Genomic DNA, 20,721 nt, shown 5'->3' with positions numbered 1-20,721 from the left:
AATATTTAGCCAGTGTCTTTGTTAATTTAATAATTATCCTCTTTCATGTTCTGTTTTTTTATGTGAATAATAAGCCTGTAATGAAAATTTTAGGTCAAAATATCTTTGGCTGGTTTATTGTCCTGTCAACACATTCACCATCACAGCTCATTCAGTCCACACTCTCAGATTTTATCATAGAACTCCAGTGTAGACATTGACTCTTACCAACTGTTAGGGACAGATACTGACTATTGTAACTAAAAACAGCTGTTTTTAAAGAAGAAGTTACATAAAAGTAAAAATAATAATTTTACTAAAATAACTAATGGACGTTTATTAACTTAAAAGGTTAACTGATTACTAGGAAACCCTTTTGCAATGATGGTAACACAGTAACACAGCTGAAGACATGTACCATACATCTTTTCATGAAAACACGATAATTTCCATCCGTGTCCAAACTTTGACTAGTACTATATGTGTCTTCTATCTTATTTGAGGTTCTAAAGATGGGACATCATTGTGGAGTAGTTTGTAAAGGCCACTGAGGCAAAGTTTACATTTGACATTTTGTGAAGTAAACTTTAGTTAATTTTTTTTTTTTATTATTTGTTAATTGGTCAATTAGCTTTTATGTGGATGTGAAACACTTTGAGTTACGACTGTGTATGAACAGCGCTGTGTGAATGAAACTGACCGTCACGCCGACAGTGGAAATAAACATCTATAAACATGGATGTTGTACTTGGTACACACACTATACAGTACAGTAAATTCCAGGTACTGCTAAACCACCTCGAATTTCCCCAGCACATTTTACATAGCTAAGAGATATGTGCATGGTCCCCTGGTATTCACAAAGGTCATCACAGATGGTGCAAGGAAAAATAAGCACTGGCCTTAATGCTCCTTCAGAGATTGTCAGTCAGTAGCCTTATTGTTTCACTCTCATCCAGAATTGCTTGAACTTCTGAATGGTTCTCATGTGGACTATGAATTTAATTGGCTATGAACAATAATATGAGCTCATTAAAATGCAACTATAGGCAACACTATGAACAAACACCCATAAAAACCAGAAGATGTTTATAGTATGTAAGTAAGTATTTTTCTGCTGTACAAATACAAACACCTGGAGTACAGTCACCTCCAGAGCCTGTAACACCCCTGTGTGGCTACGATAGAATAGTGCACGTTGTGTTGTGTGTGTTGGGCTAAAACAGCAGGGATGCCTGATTTTTAGATTGATATAGTTGTGCATGCTCAGAATACCCATAATTCACATCGTTTGATTTTCCTGAATAAGATATTATATTTAATAATGTTCCATTACAGACATGTCTTATTTGAGGGTGCCACTATAAAACCTTCATGGCCACATGTTTTATAACCATTTTCAAATTATATATAGTATCTGGATCAGTGTGAGAGAGAGAATTGAGTGGGACAGTCAGCAGAGAGACAAAGCCAACCAGGGTGTAGAGCAGAGCAGTCTCAGACGGTGGGCGTAGCAGTTGTCTGCAGGAGGAGTTGAGGTTGGGGAAGCAGAGTGGTTGTCCACTGGTTGTGTCCATCAGATAGTGAAGTCGAGATGATTGGAAGCAAAAGGACAAGTGATTAAACTCTGTACCAGTCAGTTCATTTATCTTTATTTCACACCCCCTCTCATTTTTCCAAGAACCCCGAGAGATGATGTAACTTCTGTCTCTAATCATTGTCATAAATTGAATCTCATCAACTTCACTCTTACTTCTCCTCCTCCTTTATCTTTTACCTTTAGTTGTTATGTACAGTATATATAATTTTTACCTTCTACATCTACATGAGACATAGTGTTAAAAGGATAAGAAACTTATCCAAGTACCTTCTTCAGTCTGTAGAAAATTAACTGGAGTTCACAAATCTATCCTTCAGGTTGCTTGTAAGTCGCTTTAAATAAAAATAATAAATGATTAAATGTAAATGTAAATGTAAATGTTCAGGTTGTTTTCACTTCGCAGCTGCCCTGAATTGGCCTGTTAAGTGAACATTGGAAGGGGATGGTGTGAGGAGATTTGATTACTCCAATTACAGTAGGTCATTAACTGTGCCTTCCTGGTGGATGGATTAAGTGGTCTTGATTTTTCTGGAGATAGGTTAATGGACAGCTCCTACACCCCTCTCTTGAACTGCTTGTGTCCTCAATCCACCTCAACAACAAGTTGTAACATTAATGAATGTGCTGTCCTTGTATTAACACATGTCTTGTATCCTTATATACTGTTAATTCTTGTGAGTTCATGTAGTTTTACATGCATGAAATCATCATAGTTCATATACCCTTACCATGAGGTTTTATTGTTTGTATGTACAAAAACATGTACAAACTTAGTATCACCGGCAAAAAACAGGGCACACTGATCTACTAAAGGGAAGTACTTTCGAATTATCAAAATATATCACACAATGTGGATTTGGACAGATGGCTGCTGTTATTTAGTCGAGGAGGAGGCATAGGAGAAATTAAAGAATACATGGAGAACCCATGTTTATCTGTGTTTATATATTTGAAATGACAGAAGAAAAAAGTTAAATAAACATGTCATCTGTCTAATTATACAAGTTTGGAGCTGTTGAGTGAGCTACAGGCTGATTTGGATCCAGTCACAAGAGGGATCCATGCGATACCCGCCAAGCCAGAACATGCTGCATTTTCTTTTGTCCGGCTCAGTCCAGCAGCTGAAACTGCTGCATTCTCCCGAAGTCCTGAAATCCTTGTTATGAAGAATGGTTCTTTTCATAAATCTTCTGAGAAGTCAGAACACTCTTAACATAGCTGAAGGTGACTTTTATGTGGTTGCTGGTTTCTAGAGACTTATAGTAGTGATTGATTATAAACGTGCAACTTGTTCTTCCCCACAAACACTGATCGTGTGCACTAGAACACACAGGCTTTGAGTGTGCATACTTCTTGTGACTCTAGTGGTGTTGTAACCAACGCTGTGGCTGAATACCCTGGGTCAGTACATGATTAATGCATTCTGAGGAATAGTACTTGCTATTTAGGATCTTAGTAATCAGACCCTATGTTTTTAACTGAAATAGAAATGTAAAAAAACATGTGATTCAGGTCATTTGATCTGATTAGCTTTAAGATGTTTTCTCAATAAAGCAGCAGTAAATACTGCACCTTGATACCAATGTGTTGCCACTGTGTGACAAAAGACAGGTTGTGCACGTCTTGTAAATGTGGTTTAATCTCTCAGTGATGACTGAGGTTTTTATTTTTACAACTTTATAACCAGATTGACACAGACACCTGATCAGATGAGAGACAGGCAGAAAAAAACAGCATTGTAGAGAGTAGTTTCTAAGTGGGTAAACTATGATGCAGGATAAAGATATGAGCGGCAGTGTCAGACCTTTACTTGTACAGTACATTTTATTTAGTATGATTAATTTACTTTTGGTGGTACATTATATAAATATTTTCATATTTCTTTAGGTAACAACAATTTGCAGCAGGACAGTTTATCTGACATTAATTATTTTTAGTGGTACTGTTGGCAAGAGGCATAAAAGCTATATTCAAATAATAGTGACCTGAAGAGACTAAACGGACAAGACAGATAAACATAAAAACTTGCTTAATATTCAGTATTACAATCAACTATGAATAGCTTGAAAGATTTTTATTTTATATAATTTATTATAATATTATTTTATTATTTGTTCTCATATTGATCAAAGTGCAGTATTTTATATTTACATGATTTCTTGCTGCTTATGAAAAATCCTGTTGATGTCTCTTTTCTCTGTCTAAAGCCATTTCTGATGTGTTTTTTTGCAGTATTCCAACTTTTTTAGTTTTTAATTGTATTGTGTCTTTTCACATATTATTCATGAACACATTTGTCAAAGTACAGTGAACGCATTGACTTTTTATAGGCAATAAAAAGATTGATAATGATAACAATAACAACAGCAATAATGATAATAATAATAATTCTCTTCAATTATTTATCTTTACATTTTTATATCTAATCTAATCATTTGTTGATAGACACAGATGCCATTTTACAGCATTTTAATACTTTCACTCAGCAGTAAGGTGTGTATTAATGAGAGGTACCTCTCCAAGACAAATGAGAAGCTCTGTGTCTGAGAGCATGATGCTTCAGAACAGTGTGGTCAGAGCTAAGACGGCTAAAACTGACCATTCATATTTTTATCTCTCTCTACATGATCAGGACTTCCTGGGAGTGAGCCTGCAGTACTCTGAGCGTAAAGATGAGTCTGATAGCTTTTCTAAACCAGGAGTAGAACAGAGCATAAATCAGAGGATTCAAACAAGAGTTCAACAACATGATCCAAGACAGTATGGAATAATAGGATAAGGTGGTGGAACTGTCTTCACCTGCAAGAGTGGGATAGAAAAATGGGCAGATACACATTAGAAACACAATTATGAGAATCCCAAGAGTCCTTGCTGCCTTTCTCTGTGATTTTCTGGCAGTTGGACCTGCTCTATCATCGGTAGCAGCAGTCTGTGACTGAATGACACGCATCTGAGAAACGGCAACCACAAACACTTTCATATACAGCACAACCATGACAGTACAGGGCCCAACAAAGGTGACAAAGAGATCAATGGTTCCTGAAATGTAGTTGATAACCACCACACACTCCCCATGACAGGAGCTGAATCTGTCAGGATTCCCCATGTGCTCCATTGTAATTAACCCATTGTAGATAATTGAAGCAGCCCAGCAGACAAAGATACAGATGTTAACATTAGTCATGGTGATCTTAGAGGTGTGTTGCAGCGGGTCACAGATAGTCACATAACGGATTATAGATATGAGCACCATGTGGCCCAGTGAGGTAGACACCAGACAGTAAAAAAGAAAAGGAGTCACAGCACACATTAACCTCCCCAATAACCAGCATGTTTCTATGTAACGCAGGCCTTCGATGGGCATCACCAGCAGTCCTACTACCAGGTCGCACACAGCCAGAGACAGTAGCAGGTTGTTGGTCGGAGTGTGGAGCTGTCTGAAGTGGGAGATGGAGAAAATGACGAGAGAATTGAGTGTGACAGTCAGCAGAGAGACAAAGCCAACCAGGGTGTAGAGCAGAGCAGTCTCAGACGGTGGTCGTAGCAGTCGTATGCAGGAGGAGTTGAGGTTAGGGAAGCAGAGTGGTTGTCCACTGGTTGTGTCCATCAGATAGTGAAGTCGAGATGATTGGAAGCAAAAGGACAAGTGATTAAACTCTGTACCAGTCAGTTCATTTATCTTCCTTTTACACCACCCTCTCATTTTTCCAAGAACCCAGAGAGATGATGTAACTTTTGTCTCTAATCATTGTCCTAAATTGAATTTCATCAACTTTACTCTTACTTCTCCTCCTCCTTTATCTTTTACCTTTAGTTGTTATGTACAGTATATATAATTTTTACCTTCTACATCAAGATGAGACATAGTGTTAAAAGCATAAGAAAGATAAATATTTTATATAGTTAATATTAGTTCCAAAGTTCACCTTTCATTTAATGTTATTTACACCTAGATACATTAAATATGGAATACCCAGATTTTAACTCAGTATTTAACTAATTAAACCCTGATATTTGTATGACACTCTACACCGTAGAGTCATCTGGAAGTTGAGTCTTGTTAAGTCAAAACGTTTCACTACTTATCCAAGTAGCTTCCGCAGTCTAAAAAAAAAATTGGTTGGAGGTCACAAATTCACATTCAGGTCTCTTTGGATAAAATTACTGTTAAATGTAAAAGGTTTTATTGTTTGTATGTACAAAAACATGTACAAACTTGGTATCACCGGCAAAAAAAACAGTGCAAACTAATTTAATAAAGAGGACTCAGGCTTTCAAATGATCAAAAATATATCGCAAAATGTGGATTTGGACAGATGGCTGCTGTTATTTAGTGGAGGAGGAGGCATAGGAGAAATGAAACAATGCATGGAGAACCCATGTGTATGTGTGTTTATATATTTTAAATGACAGAAGAACAAAAATAAAATACACACGTCATCTGTCTGATTATACAAGATTTTAGCTGTTGCACTCAACAACTCCAGGCTGATTTGGATCCACTCACAAGAGGGATCCATGCGATACCCGGCAAGCCAGAACATGCTGCATCTCTGCATTTTCTTTTGTCCGGCTCAGTCCAGCAGCTGTTCCTGCTGCATTCTCCCCAAGTCCTGAAATCCTTGTTATGAAGAATGATCCTTTTCATAAATCTTCTGAGAAGTCACGACACACTTAACAAGGCCAAAGGTGACTTTTATGTGGTTGCTGGTTTCCTGAGACTTATAGTAGTGATTGATTATAAACGTGCAACTTGTTCCTCCCCACAAACACTGATCGTGTGCACTAGAACACGCAGGCTTTGAGTGTGTATACTTCTTGTGACTCTAGTGGTGTTGTAACCAACGCTGTGGCTGAATACCCTGGGTCAGTACATGATTAATGCATTCTGAGGAATAGTACTTGCTATTTAGGATCTTAGTAATCAGACCCTATGTTTTTAACTGAAATAGAAATGTAAAAAAACATGTGATTCAGGTCATTTGATCTGATTAGCTTTAAGATGTTTTCTCAATAAAGCAGCAGTAAATACTGCACCTTGATACCAATGTGTTGCCACTGTGTGACAAAAGACAGGTTGTGCACGTCTTGTAAATGTGGTTTAATCTCTCAGGGATGACTGAGGTTTTTATTTTTACAACTTTATAACCAGAGAATTACAATGTTAAATCAACAGCAATAGTTGTGAGAGGATGTGAACATTCACGTTCAAATGTTTGCTATACATTTTATAATTCTTCTTTATTAACAGGCCTGATTCACACAGACACCTGATCAGATGAGAGACTGGAAGGTAAATAAAGCATTGTAGAGAGTAGTTTCTAAATGGGTAAACTATGATGCAGGATAAAGATATGAGTGTGCAGTGTCAGACCTTTACTTGTACAGTACATTTTATTTAGTATGATTAATTTACTTTTGGTGGGACAGTATATACATATTTTCATGTTTCTTTAGGCAACAACACTTTGCAGCAGGACAATAAGTTTATCTGACATTAGCTATTTTTAGTGGTACTGTTGGCAAGAGGCATAAAAGCTATATTCAAATAATAGTGACCTGAAGAGACTAAACAAACAACAGAGAAACAAAAAGAAAATTGCTTAATAGACTTTTTCATTAGAATATATACAATTACTATTCAGTATCACAACAAACTATGAATAGCTTGAAAGATATTTATCTTATATAACATAATCTAATGCTATTTTATAATTTGTGCTCATATTAATCAAAGTGCAGTAAACACATTCATTTTTTCATGTTTTCTTGGTGCTTATGACACATTGATGTCTCAATTCTCTGTCTAAGGCCATTTCTGAGTGTGCTTTTGGTGCATCATAACACTGAAAGATTATTATTCACTGACGCTCTCAGATTTTCACATGATCATGATCTCCCGTGAGTGGGCCTGTAGGACCCTGAGTGTAAAGATGAGTTTGATAGCTTTTCTAAACCAGGGATAGAACAGAGCATAAATCAGAGGATTCAAACAAGAGTTAATCAGTTCAATCCAAATCAATATGGAGTAATAAGACAAGCTTGTGGAGGTGTCTTCACCTGCAAATGTGGGATAGTAATAAGGGCAGTAACACATTAAAAACACAACTATCAGTATCCCAAGAGTCCTTGCTGCCTTTCTCTGTGAATTCTTAGCGGATGGAGCTGCTTTTGCATTGGTAACAGCAGCTTGTGACTGAATTACACGCGCTTGAGAAACGGCAACAACAAATACTTTCATATACAGCACAACCATGACGGTACAGGGAGCAACAAATGTGATAAATAGATCAACAGTTCCTGGGATGTAACTGACGACCACCACACACTCACCATAGCAGGAGCTCAATCTTTCAGGGTTCCCCATGTGCTCCATTAGAATTAACCCATTGTAGATAATTGAAGCAGCCCAGCAGACAAAGATACAGATATTAACATTAGTTATAGTGAGCTTAGAGGTGTGTAGCAGCGGGTCACAGATAGTCACATAACGAATTATAGATATGAGCACCATGTGGCCCAGTGAGGTAGACACCAGACAGTAAAAAAGAAAAGGAGTCACAGCGCACATTAACCTCCCCAATAACCAGCATGTTTCTATGTAACGCAGGCCTTCAATGGGCATCACCAGCAGTCCAATTAGCAGATCACACACAGCCAGAGACTGTAGCAGGTTGTTGGTCGGAGTGTGGAGCTGTCTGAAGTGGGAGATGGAGAAAGATGATTAGTGAATTGAGTGCAACAGTCAGCAGAGAGACAAAGGCAAACAGGGTGTAGAGCAGAGCAGTCTCAGACGGTGGGCGTAGCAGTCGTCTGCAGGAGGAGTTGAGGTTGGGGAAGCAGAGTAAGGAGCCACTGGTGCCGTCCATCAGACAGGGATGAAGTAGAGACGATGCAGAGTAAAGAGGAGAAGTGGTTAAACTCCTCACGGGAGAGTAAATTTATCTTAGACCTTAAAGATGATGTCACCTCTTTCCCTCATCAGCATCAAAACCTTTTGCTTTGTCAGCCCCTCTCCTTTTACCCTCCCTCCTTTGATTCACATTTATCTTTTGTGTTTATTCATATATTATTTACACGTATAAAGTAACAAAGACATGTTAAACCAGTGACTTCGTTAATCATTAAATAAGCTTTTGTAATGCTCCATATATGAATAATAATCCCTTAATAAGAATCTTAAATAATCAAAGCAACCAGCTTTATTATTGCCTAAAACGCTTAATTTGTAGCTTTAATTAGTGATGTTCATCTTTTTTAATATTAGTAAGTAATTTATATATCTTGGCTGTATCACCTAAGAGATCGTTCATGTTCATAGACTGTAACTATAGGTTATATATAGAATCCATTGCCCAATGTCAAGATGCAGCATATAAGAATATCATTTATTAATATGAGTTAGGTTGTATTTTAATTGACTGGGTCTGACTGCGAAGGCCAATCAAAGCAGATTATTAAGAATAATGTAAATTCTATGCAAATAGTTTATGAAAGTCTGTTTGAGGACAGAGGGAAATTTGGGCTGTTAGAAAAGATGCATTTATTGAACTGTGAACAACATTTGATTCATAAAATGTCATAGATATGTTAAAAAAGACATCACATATTTATATTAGTAGGTCAGACAGAGCTATAATACTAACTATTGAAGACCTAATGTGTACTTACATAGGCCAAGTTTGACATTTTATGATTTTATGGACGTTAATAATCTTGTTAGAGTAGATTTGTTTTTCCCTGAATAAGATATTGTGAATATTGTTATGTATTTCATGTCTTTGTGCTGTTCAGTCATGTGGTTTAACTTATTTTAATACAAAATTTACTACTGGTATAAAAGTAAACATGTATGCAATGTGCTTTTGTTTAAAGCAAGACAGAAGTGTCTTGTCATTATTTTTATTTAAAAAAATTTTTATTGTACTTATGGTTCACTTCAGTTACAGCAGAACACACAATATTTCTGCTATGTGATGTGATGGAAATAGTTTAATTGAGAATCTATCTTGATATTAGAAGACTGCTTGTGTGTTATAATTAAGTGGGTACAGCAGGTATTTCAGACGATAAAGACCTGCACTCGTTAGTAAATCAGAAAAAACAGCCAATTCACCACACACCTGGAACAAACCCTAAGGAAACACAAACAGGAGTTTGATCAGTGAAAGAATAGTGAGAATTACACAGCACAGCAATAGCTGGGCCTATGAGAGAGGCATTTTATTCTACTGATTTTTTCGTATTGTTCCATTTCAAGTGGCCATGTGAACATTGATGCTCAAATGTTTTCTAACCATCTTTTGTAATTACAAACCTGATTCACACAGCAGGATAAGTCTGAGGAGGCAAAGGAATAATCCACACTAAGTGTAAGTATATAGTATTATACTGCATAAATGAACATTTAATTACATTTGTATGTGTTGCTTTTTATGTTTGGTGCAACAGAACATGCGATTTGTTGAAAGTGTTAGTTTTCACATTTCTTTACGCAGATATAATTTGCAGCAAGACAGAAGTGATTTTGACAGCAATACTATATTAAAGTAAGTTAAACATCACAGCGATAAAGAAGACACAATAAGGTTATCTTTACAGCACTCTTGGCAAAATAAATCATAAAAGCTACATTAAATTTACTTTTATGATGTCTTGATTAAGTCAAAACTGAAGGAAGTGAAGCAAAGCTGTTGTATGTAACAATATCCTGTTCATCAGTTATATTTATGTAATTATATTTTGAGTGTTTTATTTAAATCAGTAGACCACATTTGCAGTAAAAAGTCATATATAGCAAAATCAATGTGTTTCACTTAGCAGTAAAGTGCATATTCATGAAAAACAACTGTTTACAACATGACTCTGTGACAAAATAAGAAAATCTTGCCTTTTCCAGAGGGAAACTGCTGAGGGTCTTTTTAGTGCTGCAGAAGAGTGTGGTCACAGGTGAGACAAGTGTTTCCAAAACATTTAAAAATGACTATTTGCTGACACATTCCTTTTTGTTTACATGAACATGACCTCCCGTGAGTGAGCCTGTAGTATTTTGAATGTGAAAATGAGTTTGATGGCTTTTCTAAACCAGGGATAGAACAGAGCATAAATCAGAGGATTCAAACAAGAGTTCAACAACTCTATCCACGTCAGTATGGAGTAATAAGACAAGCTTGTGGAGGTGTCTTCACCTAGAAATGTGGGATAGTAATAAGGGCAGTAACACATTAAAAACACAACTATCAGTATCCCAAGAGTCCTTGCTGCCTTTCTCTGGGATTTTCTAGCAGTTGGAGCTGCTCTAACATCGATAGCAGCAGTCTGTAACTGAATTACACGCGTCTGTGTAAGAGCTGCCAGAAACACCCTCAAATACAACACAACCATGACAGTACAGGGAGCAACAAAGGTGACAAATAGGTCAACAGTTCCTGGGATGTAGTTGATGACTACAACACACTCCCCATGACAGGAGCTGAATCTGTCAGGATTCCCCATGTGGTCCATTAAAATTAAACCATTGTAGATAACTGAGGATGTCCAACAGAGACAGATACAGATTTTAACATTAGTCATAGTGATCTTAGAGGAGTGCTGCAGTGGGTCACAGATAGTCACATAACGCATTATAGATATGAGCACCATGTGGCCCAGAGAGGAAGAGATAAGACAGTAAAAAACATAAGGACTCAGAGCACATATTAACCTCCCCAGTAACCAGCATGTTTCTATGTAACGCAGGCCTTCGATGGGCATCACCAGCAGTCCCAGCAGCAGGTCGGACACAGCCAGAGACTGTAGCAGGGTGTTAGTCGGAGTGTGGAGCTGTCTGAAGTGCGAGATGGAGAAAATGACGAGAGAATTGAGTGTGACAGTCAGCAGAGAGACAAACACAAGCAGGGTGTAGAGCAGAGCAGTCTCAGATGGTGGTCGCAGCAGTCGTCTGCAGGAGGAGTTGAGGTTGGGGAAGCAGAGGTGGGGGCTATCAGTGCCATCCATCAGGGAGGGAAGAAGCAGAGATGAGGTGGAGGCGAGAGGACAAGTGACTAAACTCCTCACCTGACAGATATTTTATCTTTCTATTACACCACCCTCCCCTTTTTTTAAGAATCCTAAGAGATGATGTAACTTCTGTCCCTTGTTACCATCATATCCTCAACTTCATCAGGCCATTTTTCTCTTCTTCCATTATCTGATACATGTCTTAGTTTATGTTTATATACACAAACAAAAAAAGTAAAGTAAAAATCTAAATTCCTCCTAAACAATGTGCAGGTCTGATCAGCAGCTACAGAAAGTACTTGGTTGGTGCAAGGGTTCATATACTAGCACTATGATGTTTTTATGGTGGTTCTCAAAAAATACATGAAAGATCTGTCATCCATCAAACTTTAGCCTTACTATCACTTTGGTAAAGTGGACCCTTACTATCACTTTGGTAAAGTGATAGTAAGGGACAAGGACCGGGCCCACAGGCAAGACCTTACGCTTACCCTGCCTTTCCCTATTACCTTGTAAGTTACTTCCATCAAAAGTGTCTCTCACAATGTTTCTGCCGTCAACTGCTGTTGTCTTTCTTATTCTACCTGTTTGACGTCTGTTACTTAGTAAACCAGTGTTTTTTTTTCCTTTTCATGATATTCCAAATTAATGTACTGGCTATGACCAGTGTTTGTGCAATGGCTCTGATTGATTTTTTTACTTGTTTCTTGCCAATAGACAGGTCTTTGGTTTTCATGTTGGTTATACCTCTAAACTATAAATACTGTCTGAACAGGCAAAAACCAAATTTAAAACTAAGCGTAGACATTTAATGCAAAATGCAGCAGCAGGTCTCATTTTTATCAGCCAAAAAGGACACTTTACACCACTTTTCAGATCTCTGCACTGGCTTCCTGTAGCTGCCTACCTCAAGTTCAGAGCCCAGATTGTTGCCTACAACGTGGTCAAGTCAACAGACCCGGTTTACTTGAACCTCCTCATCTACAGTCTCTCTCGCTCACTATATTACTTGGGCTTTGCAAGCAAACAACGTCTTGTGGTCCCTTACCTCACCTCAAAAGATCCCAGGCAAAACCTTTCAGTTCTGTGGTTCCATGATGGTGGAATGACCTACACACCTCTGCATGCACAACTGCCTCAATTTTCAAAAGGCTAAAAACAGAACTCTTCTGAACCTCTTTCTTTAATCTTTTCTGCCAAATTCCACTTGTACCACATGAAACTGAAACGGCTCGTTCTAAAGCAGTTTACTTTAAAGTTTTTCTTCTTGGCTTAGATATTTGTTTCCGTTGTATCTCACTGGCAAGTCACTTTGGATAAAAGTATCTGCCAAATAGCTAAATGTAAATGCAAATGAATAATCCATGTAGTAGGACACACCTACACAGACAAAGGATGTTGTCCAAGAATGGTAACCGGCTGTGGCCTCCCTCCAGTAGGGGTCCTTAGCCAAAACCTCCTCACGCTTACCCTGCCTACCCTTGTACTGACTTGTAAGTCGCCTTGGATAAAAGCGTCTGCTAAATGACTAAAAATGTAAATGTAAAATGTAAATGTAATGTAAAAATGTAACCACTTGCTGCCAGAAAAGCTTAATGTAGTGTTCAGTTGGGTTGACATCTGGTGGTTGTGAAGATGAAAGCATATGAACTATCCATCCTTCGTCCACTTATCCCAAGCCAGGTAGTGGGAGCAGCAGCCTAAGCAGAGATGCCTAAATGTCCCTCTCCCTAGACAACTTCTCCATCTTTTCCAGGGGAATACCGAGGCATTCCCAGGCCAGCTGAGCAACTGCATTATTGCTACCAATGGACAGATCTGTCTGTCAGTCTCACGGTCCATCCTTCCCTCACTCCTGAATAAGGCCCCAATACTTATAGAACTGGTCCAGGTCAGGATGACAGCTGCATTGTTGATGCTGAACCCTAGTATTAGCCTAATTCTCCTCTCCAGTACTCTGGCATAGACTTTCCCAGGGTTAGGGTTAGGGTTAGTGTGATCCCCCTATAATTCACATCTCTTGAAACAGAAACACTTTTTTCATAGCACTTTGCTTTGATGTTGTTTCTTCTTGACTTAGATTTTGTTTGCTTGCCTTGTTCCTCACTTGTAAGTCGCTTTGGATAAAAGCGTCTGCTAAATGACTAAATGTAAATGTAAATGTAATTGGAACCCACCCTGTGGTACTGTCCCTGTCCACCACTTGATGGCGCAAAGGTGTGTCAGCCAAGAAAGCCACAAAACTTAGGTACTCAGGTCGAATTTCATCCATTACCGGTGCCTCGCCACCAAGGAGGTTACTTACTACCTAAGTAGTAGCCTGAGTGATGGACCAACCTCTGAGTCCTTCACCTCTGTTTCCTCTACAGATAGTGTCGGTAAGGTTGAGGACATCCTTGAAATATTCCTTCCACCGCCCGAGAATGTCCCCAGTCAAGGAAAGCGGCTCCCCACCTCCACTGTAAACGGTGTGGGCAGAACACTGCTTCCTTCTCCCGAGGCGCAGAATAATTGAAGAATTTCTTCAAGGCTGACCGATAGTTCTCCTCCACCCTTCCAGGTGTCACTACGGTTGCCCATGTGTGCATTAAAATTTGATGGTGTATAATGAGTATAATAAATACGATGGGGTCTTCAGTTGGCACATGTTAAAGTACCCCTTCCAGAGACTCAAACAAAGCTGGGTACTCTGCAATGCTATTCGGCCTGTAGGCACAAACAACAGTGGGGGAACTGTCCCCAACCCAAAGGTGCAGGGAAGCAACTCTGTCATTCACCGGGGAAAATTCCAATTCCAATACATGGTGGCTAAACTGGGGTGCTATAAGCAAGCCCACCCCAGCCCACCACCTCCCACCGTGGGCAACTCCAGAGTAGGTGACTCTCTCTTTTTATGGTTACAGCATGTGAAACATGCCTCTCTACCTCCTTACCAGTGTTATGAAATAAAGGTAAACATTATTGACATGACTATTGATTAATATAATTTACTGTTTGTTTACAAAATCACCATCAACTAGCATGAATTATTTAAAAGATAATCATATGTTTTTTTACTCCTACAACCAAATGTAGTTGTGGACAACAGCACGACATTGCTCATGTTCCTTTTCAGGAAACCACTTGCTAAGTCCTGCTTGAAAAGGAAATCAGCATTCCTATTAAGTTTGTCTGTAGACCGAAGCATGAAGTTCTCTAATATCTCCTGTTAAACAACTGCATAGATTTACTTTCATCTGAAGTGACAAGAGAAGAGATTCTGGACTAATTGACTGGATCAGATAATCAGGTAAAACTGACCCAGGTAAAATGCTTCCGAGTGGCTTGATTTTAGGACGTTTAGAACAGTTGTAGCCCATAAGATGTCTGTGTTTTGTCTATAATCTTACACTGTAAAGTGCCTTGAGATGACTGTTGCCTGTGACTTGGTATTATAAATCATTCATATAAATAAACTGAATTGAAGTAATTCTAACCTCACTCCCAAGTATTTGAATCAGTTTTTCTCAGCAATCATCTTATGTCAGTGTCAATGACCTTCCCCATGTTTGTGGATGAATGTAGACAGATAATGATATTTATACAGTATGAATAATTATTTACCTACCAAAAATTTAAATTCATTTTTGATGATACTGGATTGTATTTGATTTGTAAGCTATAATCATTAAAATCATAAATTATTTTGTAATGTTATATTTCTACTGCTTATTCTGCAGCTGTGGAGATGGAAGATAAAATTATTTTACCTGATAAACAGATGATGATGATGAGTTAAGATGATGAGGAGTATTGGGACAAACTAGTGGCCAACTTAACATACAGGTTGATGTAGTTACAGCTATACTTGACATAAAAACAGATAAATCTGTTTCTGTTCTGTTATGTTGTTTATATCATTTCATTATATTACAGTGCTTTTAAACTTACACTTTACTTCAGGTGTAGTAAAAAACAACAGATAATTTATTATTCCTCTAATGTGATATGGCAGGAACTTTATAGACAATTTATCCTCATACTGAGGGTGGTGCAAACATATTTCAGTGTCCTGAGAGATTCCTGCACAGAATGATATTTTTTAGTGGGTACAGAAGAAATTTAAACTGATAAGAGACTTACATTGTTTGGGAAATCAGACTAACATTAGCTCCTTAAAATCCAGTCGGGGCAACATCACAACATCTTACTCATTCTTTAAACAGATTTTCACTTGAGTAGGGGGAAAAGCTGTTAGCATAACGGATAGATAATTTCTCTGTGACCCATTTTCTAGCCCTTTTCCATTTTTTTTACAGGCCTGATTGACATAGACACCTGGGTATAGCTGCAAAATGAATGAGTCTACAAAGGCAAAGGTATAGTCTGGTAGAGTACTTTTTTTTTTCCTTTTTTTTTTTGGTGTGACATTTCAGTTTTGTTGGGACAGGAGGCTTCTTTAAAGCAAAACAAAGTTAATATTCTAGCAATACTGCTGTTAAAGTAAGTTAAGCATAACAGTGATATAGGCTGCGATGATTACATTAGAGTTGATTTGCAGTAAAGTGCATAAAAGCTATATTCAAATCATTAACAGTGATAATATCAGAGTTGACAAAGAAACATGAAAACCTCCTGTCTGACAGTCTGTTACAAATATCATACTTCATTACTATCAACTAGCATATATTTGCAAGATATTCCTATGATTTTTTTTGTATGTCTTGTATGTCTTATGCTCATTTTTATTTCTCTCGTCCTCTTACTTCATGCATATGAAAATTTAGTCAAGACAAAACTGGGTGAAATATATATAAACAATCATGAAGATGCATGTTTGCATCTCAGACATTTGACACATGTATGTCTTAATAAGAAAGCCCTATTTACAACATGACTGTGTTAAAAATCTCTTTGCCTGACCATATTGTCTCTGTGGTGCTTCATCAAACTCTGGTCAGAGGTGAGACTAAGATGCTCAAAAACCTTTCACTCAAACAGCTCTGTCTACATGACCAGGACCTCCTGGGAGTGAGCCTGCAGTATTCTGAGCGTAAAGACGAGCTTGATAGCTTTTCTAAACCAGGAGTAGAACAGAGCATAAATCAGAGGATTCAAACAAGAGTTCAACAACATGATCCAAGTCACTAGAGAGTAATAAGACAAGCTGGTGGAGGTGTCCTCACCTGCAACCACAGGATAGTAATAAGGGCAGTAACACATCAAATACACAACTATCAGAATCCCAAGAGTCCTTGCTGCTTTTCTCTGTGTTTTTCTAGTAGTTGGCGCTGCTTTGGCATTGGTAGAAACAGCTTGTGACTGAATTACACGCACCTGGGAAAGTGCAGCCAGAAACACCCTCATATACAACACAGCCATGACAGTACAGGGAGCAACAAAGGTGACAACGAGGTCAACAGTTCCTGGGATGTAGCTGACGACCACCACACACTCACCATAGCAGGAGCTGAACCTGTCAGGATTCCCCATGTGCTCCATTAGAATTAACCCATTGTAGAGAACAGAAGAGGTCCAGCAGACAAAGATACAGATTTTAACATTAGTCATGGTGATCTTAGAGGAGTGTAGCAGTGGGTCACAGATAGTCACATAACGGATTATAGATATGAGCACCATGTGGCCCAGAGAGGAAGAGATAAGACAGTAAAAAAGATAAGGACTCAAAGCACACATTAATCTCCCCAGTAACCAGCATGTTTCTATGTAACGCAGGCCTTCGATGGGCATCACCAGCAGTCCCAGCAGCAGGTCGGACACAGCCAGAGACTGTAGCAGGGTGTTGGTTGGAGTGTGGAGCTGTCTGAAGTGAGAGATGGAGAAAATGACAAGAGAATTGAGTGTGACAGTCAGCAGAGAGACAAACACAAGCAGGGTGTAGAGCAGAGTAGTCTCAGACGGTGGTCGCAGCAGTCGTCTGCAGGAGGAGTTGAGGTTAGGGAAGCAGAGATGGGGGCTATCAGTGCCGTCCATCAGGTAGAGAAGCAGCAGAGATGAGGTGGTGGTGTGTCAGACTCCATCTGAGACAGTTTATTTATCAACCCCGCCCCCCAATTTCTAAGAATCCTAAGAGATGATGTAACCTCTGTCCCTTGTCATCGTCATAATTTCATCAACTCCTTTCCTGTTTTCTCTCCCTCCATTATCTTTTTATTTTCTTACTTTTTCTAAATGTATAATACTTTATACTTTATGTTGCTCTTATTACTTTAAGTAATAAGAGCAACATATAAGCTTGTAAGCAACTCACCACATTGTTGCTTTACCCTTTAACAAACTGGTTAAATTTATGAACCCTTCTAAATAATCCCTCATATCACCTGTCCTGGTTTGAGAAAGAGCCACAGCAATAATTTATTTATTAATCAGAAGAGACTTAAAGAGATTGAGAATAGGTTTGAAAAACAAACATTAGAATAAATGAAATGAAAATCAGAGAGAATTAGATATTAGAAGTGAGAGTGACAAAAAGAAAAAGAAAGACTAAAGTTAATAGACAACAATGGCAATATAATGAATTAGAGGTGAGAAAAATTAAATACTGTAAGAAATGTTATACCCTTGTAATAAGATGAATTTGTACACAATAATTTCTTAAAATATTATAAAGTAAATTTAATTAAGATAATAACACAAAAAGAATTAGTATAGATAATTAAAAAAGACAGAGAATGGGAAAATTTTAGTATACATTTTTATTAGAAATTAGAAAAAACATTGCCATACAAATGGTTTCTGCAATTAACATATTAATTTATAAAGAGAAGACAGAATTGGAAGACTGTGTGAGCTGACACTTAAAACTGAGATTTTTTGTAATAAAACATCATTAAAATAACATAAACACCAAAAATAACTTAGGGACCGGTTCTCCTAAATATATTCTAATATGGACTTGGCTGACCACTAAGGATAGTGCAAAACATAATAAATCATAAAAGAATTTAGTATTTTTAAGAGTCATTGACCGGGTATAGTCAGATAGTTAGAGATAAAGACCTCATCGGTGGACGTGAAACAGCTTGAAAATTGAGGTTTGAAGTTGTTGACATCAAAATCACAGAAGCTAAGAAGTTCTCAATGGCAATTGTAAACCTCAAAATAATTAAGATAAAATTATAATAAAGAGTTTAGATATTCATCAGTCCACAGTAAGCGAAGACAACGTGGCTGCAAAGAAGAATGGTCCAAAGTCCCTCCTCGACTTTTAGACTGACTTGCTTCCGGTTATTGCTGCAAAAGGTGATTAAACCAATTATATAAAAAAAAAACACTTTCTATGCTTAATGGACGTATTCAAAAATCAGCTTTGAAATAGCTGAAATGTGAAATTTGCTGTAGCCTTAAACTCAGCATGCTGCCCATAAAAGTAGTTTTTTCCCAAAACTGCTCAGACCTTCAAAACTTTGTTAGAGTCCTCCTTAGTTTGAACAGGTGCGTTAACCAACGCTGTTTGACTTGTTTACCTGTTTTCATCCCATTGTTGCATCACTGCATTTTTAACACCTCAGATTGGCTTGGTGCCTCGGTGCAGTAGAGGTGTTACTTTATAGACTGATCACAAACAACACAAACTGGCTAATGAGACTCACGTAAAAGGTTTTGCTTTTAGGTGAGAAACTATAATTTGATCTCAGAGGTATTAATGTTCATGTGTCGCAGAGATTGTTTGTCCATTACAAAAGTTACGTCATGTGCTGGCTCCATAAGCATAATCCAAATAAACATGTTGAATATTGCAAATAAATTCCATAAGTAGGGCTACTACCATTATAACCTGAAGGTTCATCTCTAGATTAATGTATACAAGGGACATTGAACCTTGTGTAATATTTTTTATAGACGTTAATGTCAGAATCAAAGGGGACACATATATGAATGATACTTAACACACCATAACAGATGTGTTTATAATGTAAAGGTTCCTGTTTCTGCTCTTGGTGAATCTTAATGCTTAATTATTTAGCATCATGGCCTAGATAAACTGAAACTGCATCTTCCAGTGAAATATTATTTGACATATAAGTTTACGTGTTGTTGTTGTACTGTAGCTCAGTAAATATAGTGTTAGTAGTCACACAGAGGTAGTCCACACTTCCTGTTTGCTAGCTATGCAAACGTCCTTGAGCATGCTTATGCTAAAGTAACATAGCCGAGCTTCATACTTTTTTTGTTTTATTTGGTATATCCAGCTTGACATTTCACCAAAAAACTGGTCTAAAAGGTTTTCCAGTTCCCTTGTCCTAACTAAAAACCAAAACTATTCTCATGCCAAAGGTCAAGAGTTCAGGTCTCCAGCTCTTCTTAACATTATTCTCTCTCATGATCTGTTGTACCTGAAAAAAAAAAAAATCGTAATCATAACTGTGCTCATTCATCAATTTCCACATGCAGAATGATTTCGCTACCTTTCCCCCAGTCAGCTTATTTGAAGACTGGTTGGAATTCCTGTAGACATGGGTTCAGTCCTTCTGAGTGATGCCTGAATACTGGAAGTCTGTAGCCTATAGGAAATAATAAAATGCTTTAAGGTTCGATTCCCGGTTCCTCCTGGCTACTTGCTGAGGTGTCCTTGGACAAGACACTGAAACCCCGTAGTGTAGCGCTGACATACCGTCTAGCAGCTGTCCACCCACAATTTCCCCAAGGGGATCAATAAAGTATTCATTATTATTATTATTATTATTATTATTAAACCCTGCTAGCGTCTGCAGTTTACATGTTTAGAGGACAAGTCTGAAGTCAGCGTGAAGTCTGGTGACTGTGGGTTCAATCCTTAAGTGGCTCAGGATTTTTTAAGGTCATTGTCGGAAGCAAAGATTGAAATGCTCTGAAAAAATTTGGCACCCACCTGGCCGAATAGCTCAATGAGTTGGAGGATGTGTTCACAGTTGATTGGTTCGATCCCTATAAAAGGGCTCAATGAATTTTGACGGTCGGTCCCCAAAGTGAAAACTGAAATGTGCATAAAGACCACATCCCAGTGTTTTAAGTTTTTTCTTTACTGCCCATCTTCAAAATTTACTGACCACTTTTATAAGGATTGACCTTGTGTTCACAGGACTGGAATCCAATCCTCTAACTACCTGAGCTATTTGTCAAGACATCAAAAAGCTTTTCCTTAGAATATTTGTGTCTTTCCT

At 37.9% G+C, this 20,721-nt stretch overlaps 4 protein-coding genes across 4 annotated transcripts; all 4 read right to left on the bottom strand.

The window, feature by feature from the left end:
* Positions 1-4,199: 4,199 nt before the first annotated feature.
* On the bottom strand, positions 4,200-5,357 carry LOC113163296 (trace amine-associated receptor 13c-like). The gene has a single exon (XM_026361780.1). It carries the CDS (start codon positions 5,280-5,282, stop codon positions 4,200-4,202), a length of 1,083 nt encoding a protein of 360 aa, XP_026217565.1. The 5' UTR covers positions 5,283-5,357.
* Positions 5,358-7,399: 2,042 nt separating this feature from the next.
* Positions 7,400-8,448, bottom strand: LOC113163298 (trace amine-associated receptor 7c-like). Its single transcript, XM_026361782.1, is given in 2 exon segments — positions 7,400-8,297; positions 8,299-8,448. Coding segments are annotated over 2 exon segments (987 nt in total). The 3' UTR covers positions 7,400-7,460.
* Positions 8,449-10,588: 2,140 nt separating this feature from the next.
* On the bottom strand, positions 10,589-11,855 carry LOC113163299 (trace amine-associated receptor 13c-like). Its single transcript, XM_026361783.1, has one exon. It carries the CDS (start codon positions 11,573-11,575, stop codon positions 10,589-10,591), a length of 987 nt encoding a protein of 328 aa, XP_026217568.1. The 5' UTR covers positions 11,576-11,855.
* Positions 11,856-16,564: 4,709 nt separating this feature from the next.
* On the bottom strand, positions 16,565-17,551 carry LOC113163122 (trace amine-associated receptor 13c-like). Its single transcript, XM_026361472.1, has one exon. It carries the CDS (start codon positions 17,549-17,551, stop codon positions 16,565-16,567), a length of 987 nt encoding a protein of 328 aa, XP_026217257.1.
* Between the last annotated feature and the right edge of the window lie 3,170 nt (positions 17,552-20,721).

The sequence above is a fragment of the Anabas testudineus genome, chromosome 2 (assembly GCF_900324465.2).
Source record: "Anabas testudineus chromosome 2, fAnaTes1.2, whole genome shotgun sequence".
Lineage (NCBI taxonomy): Eukaryota > Metazoa > Chordata > Actinopteri > Anabantiformes > Anabantidae > Anabas > Anabas testudineus.
This window is presented reverse-complemented; position numbering and strand designations above follow the sequence as displayed.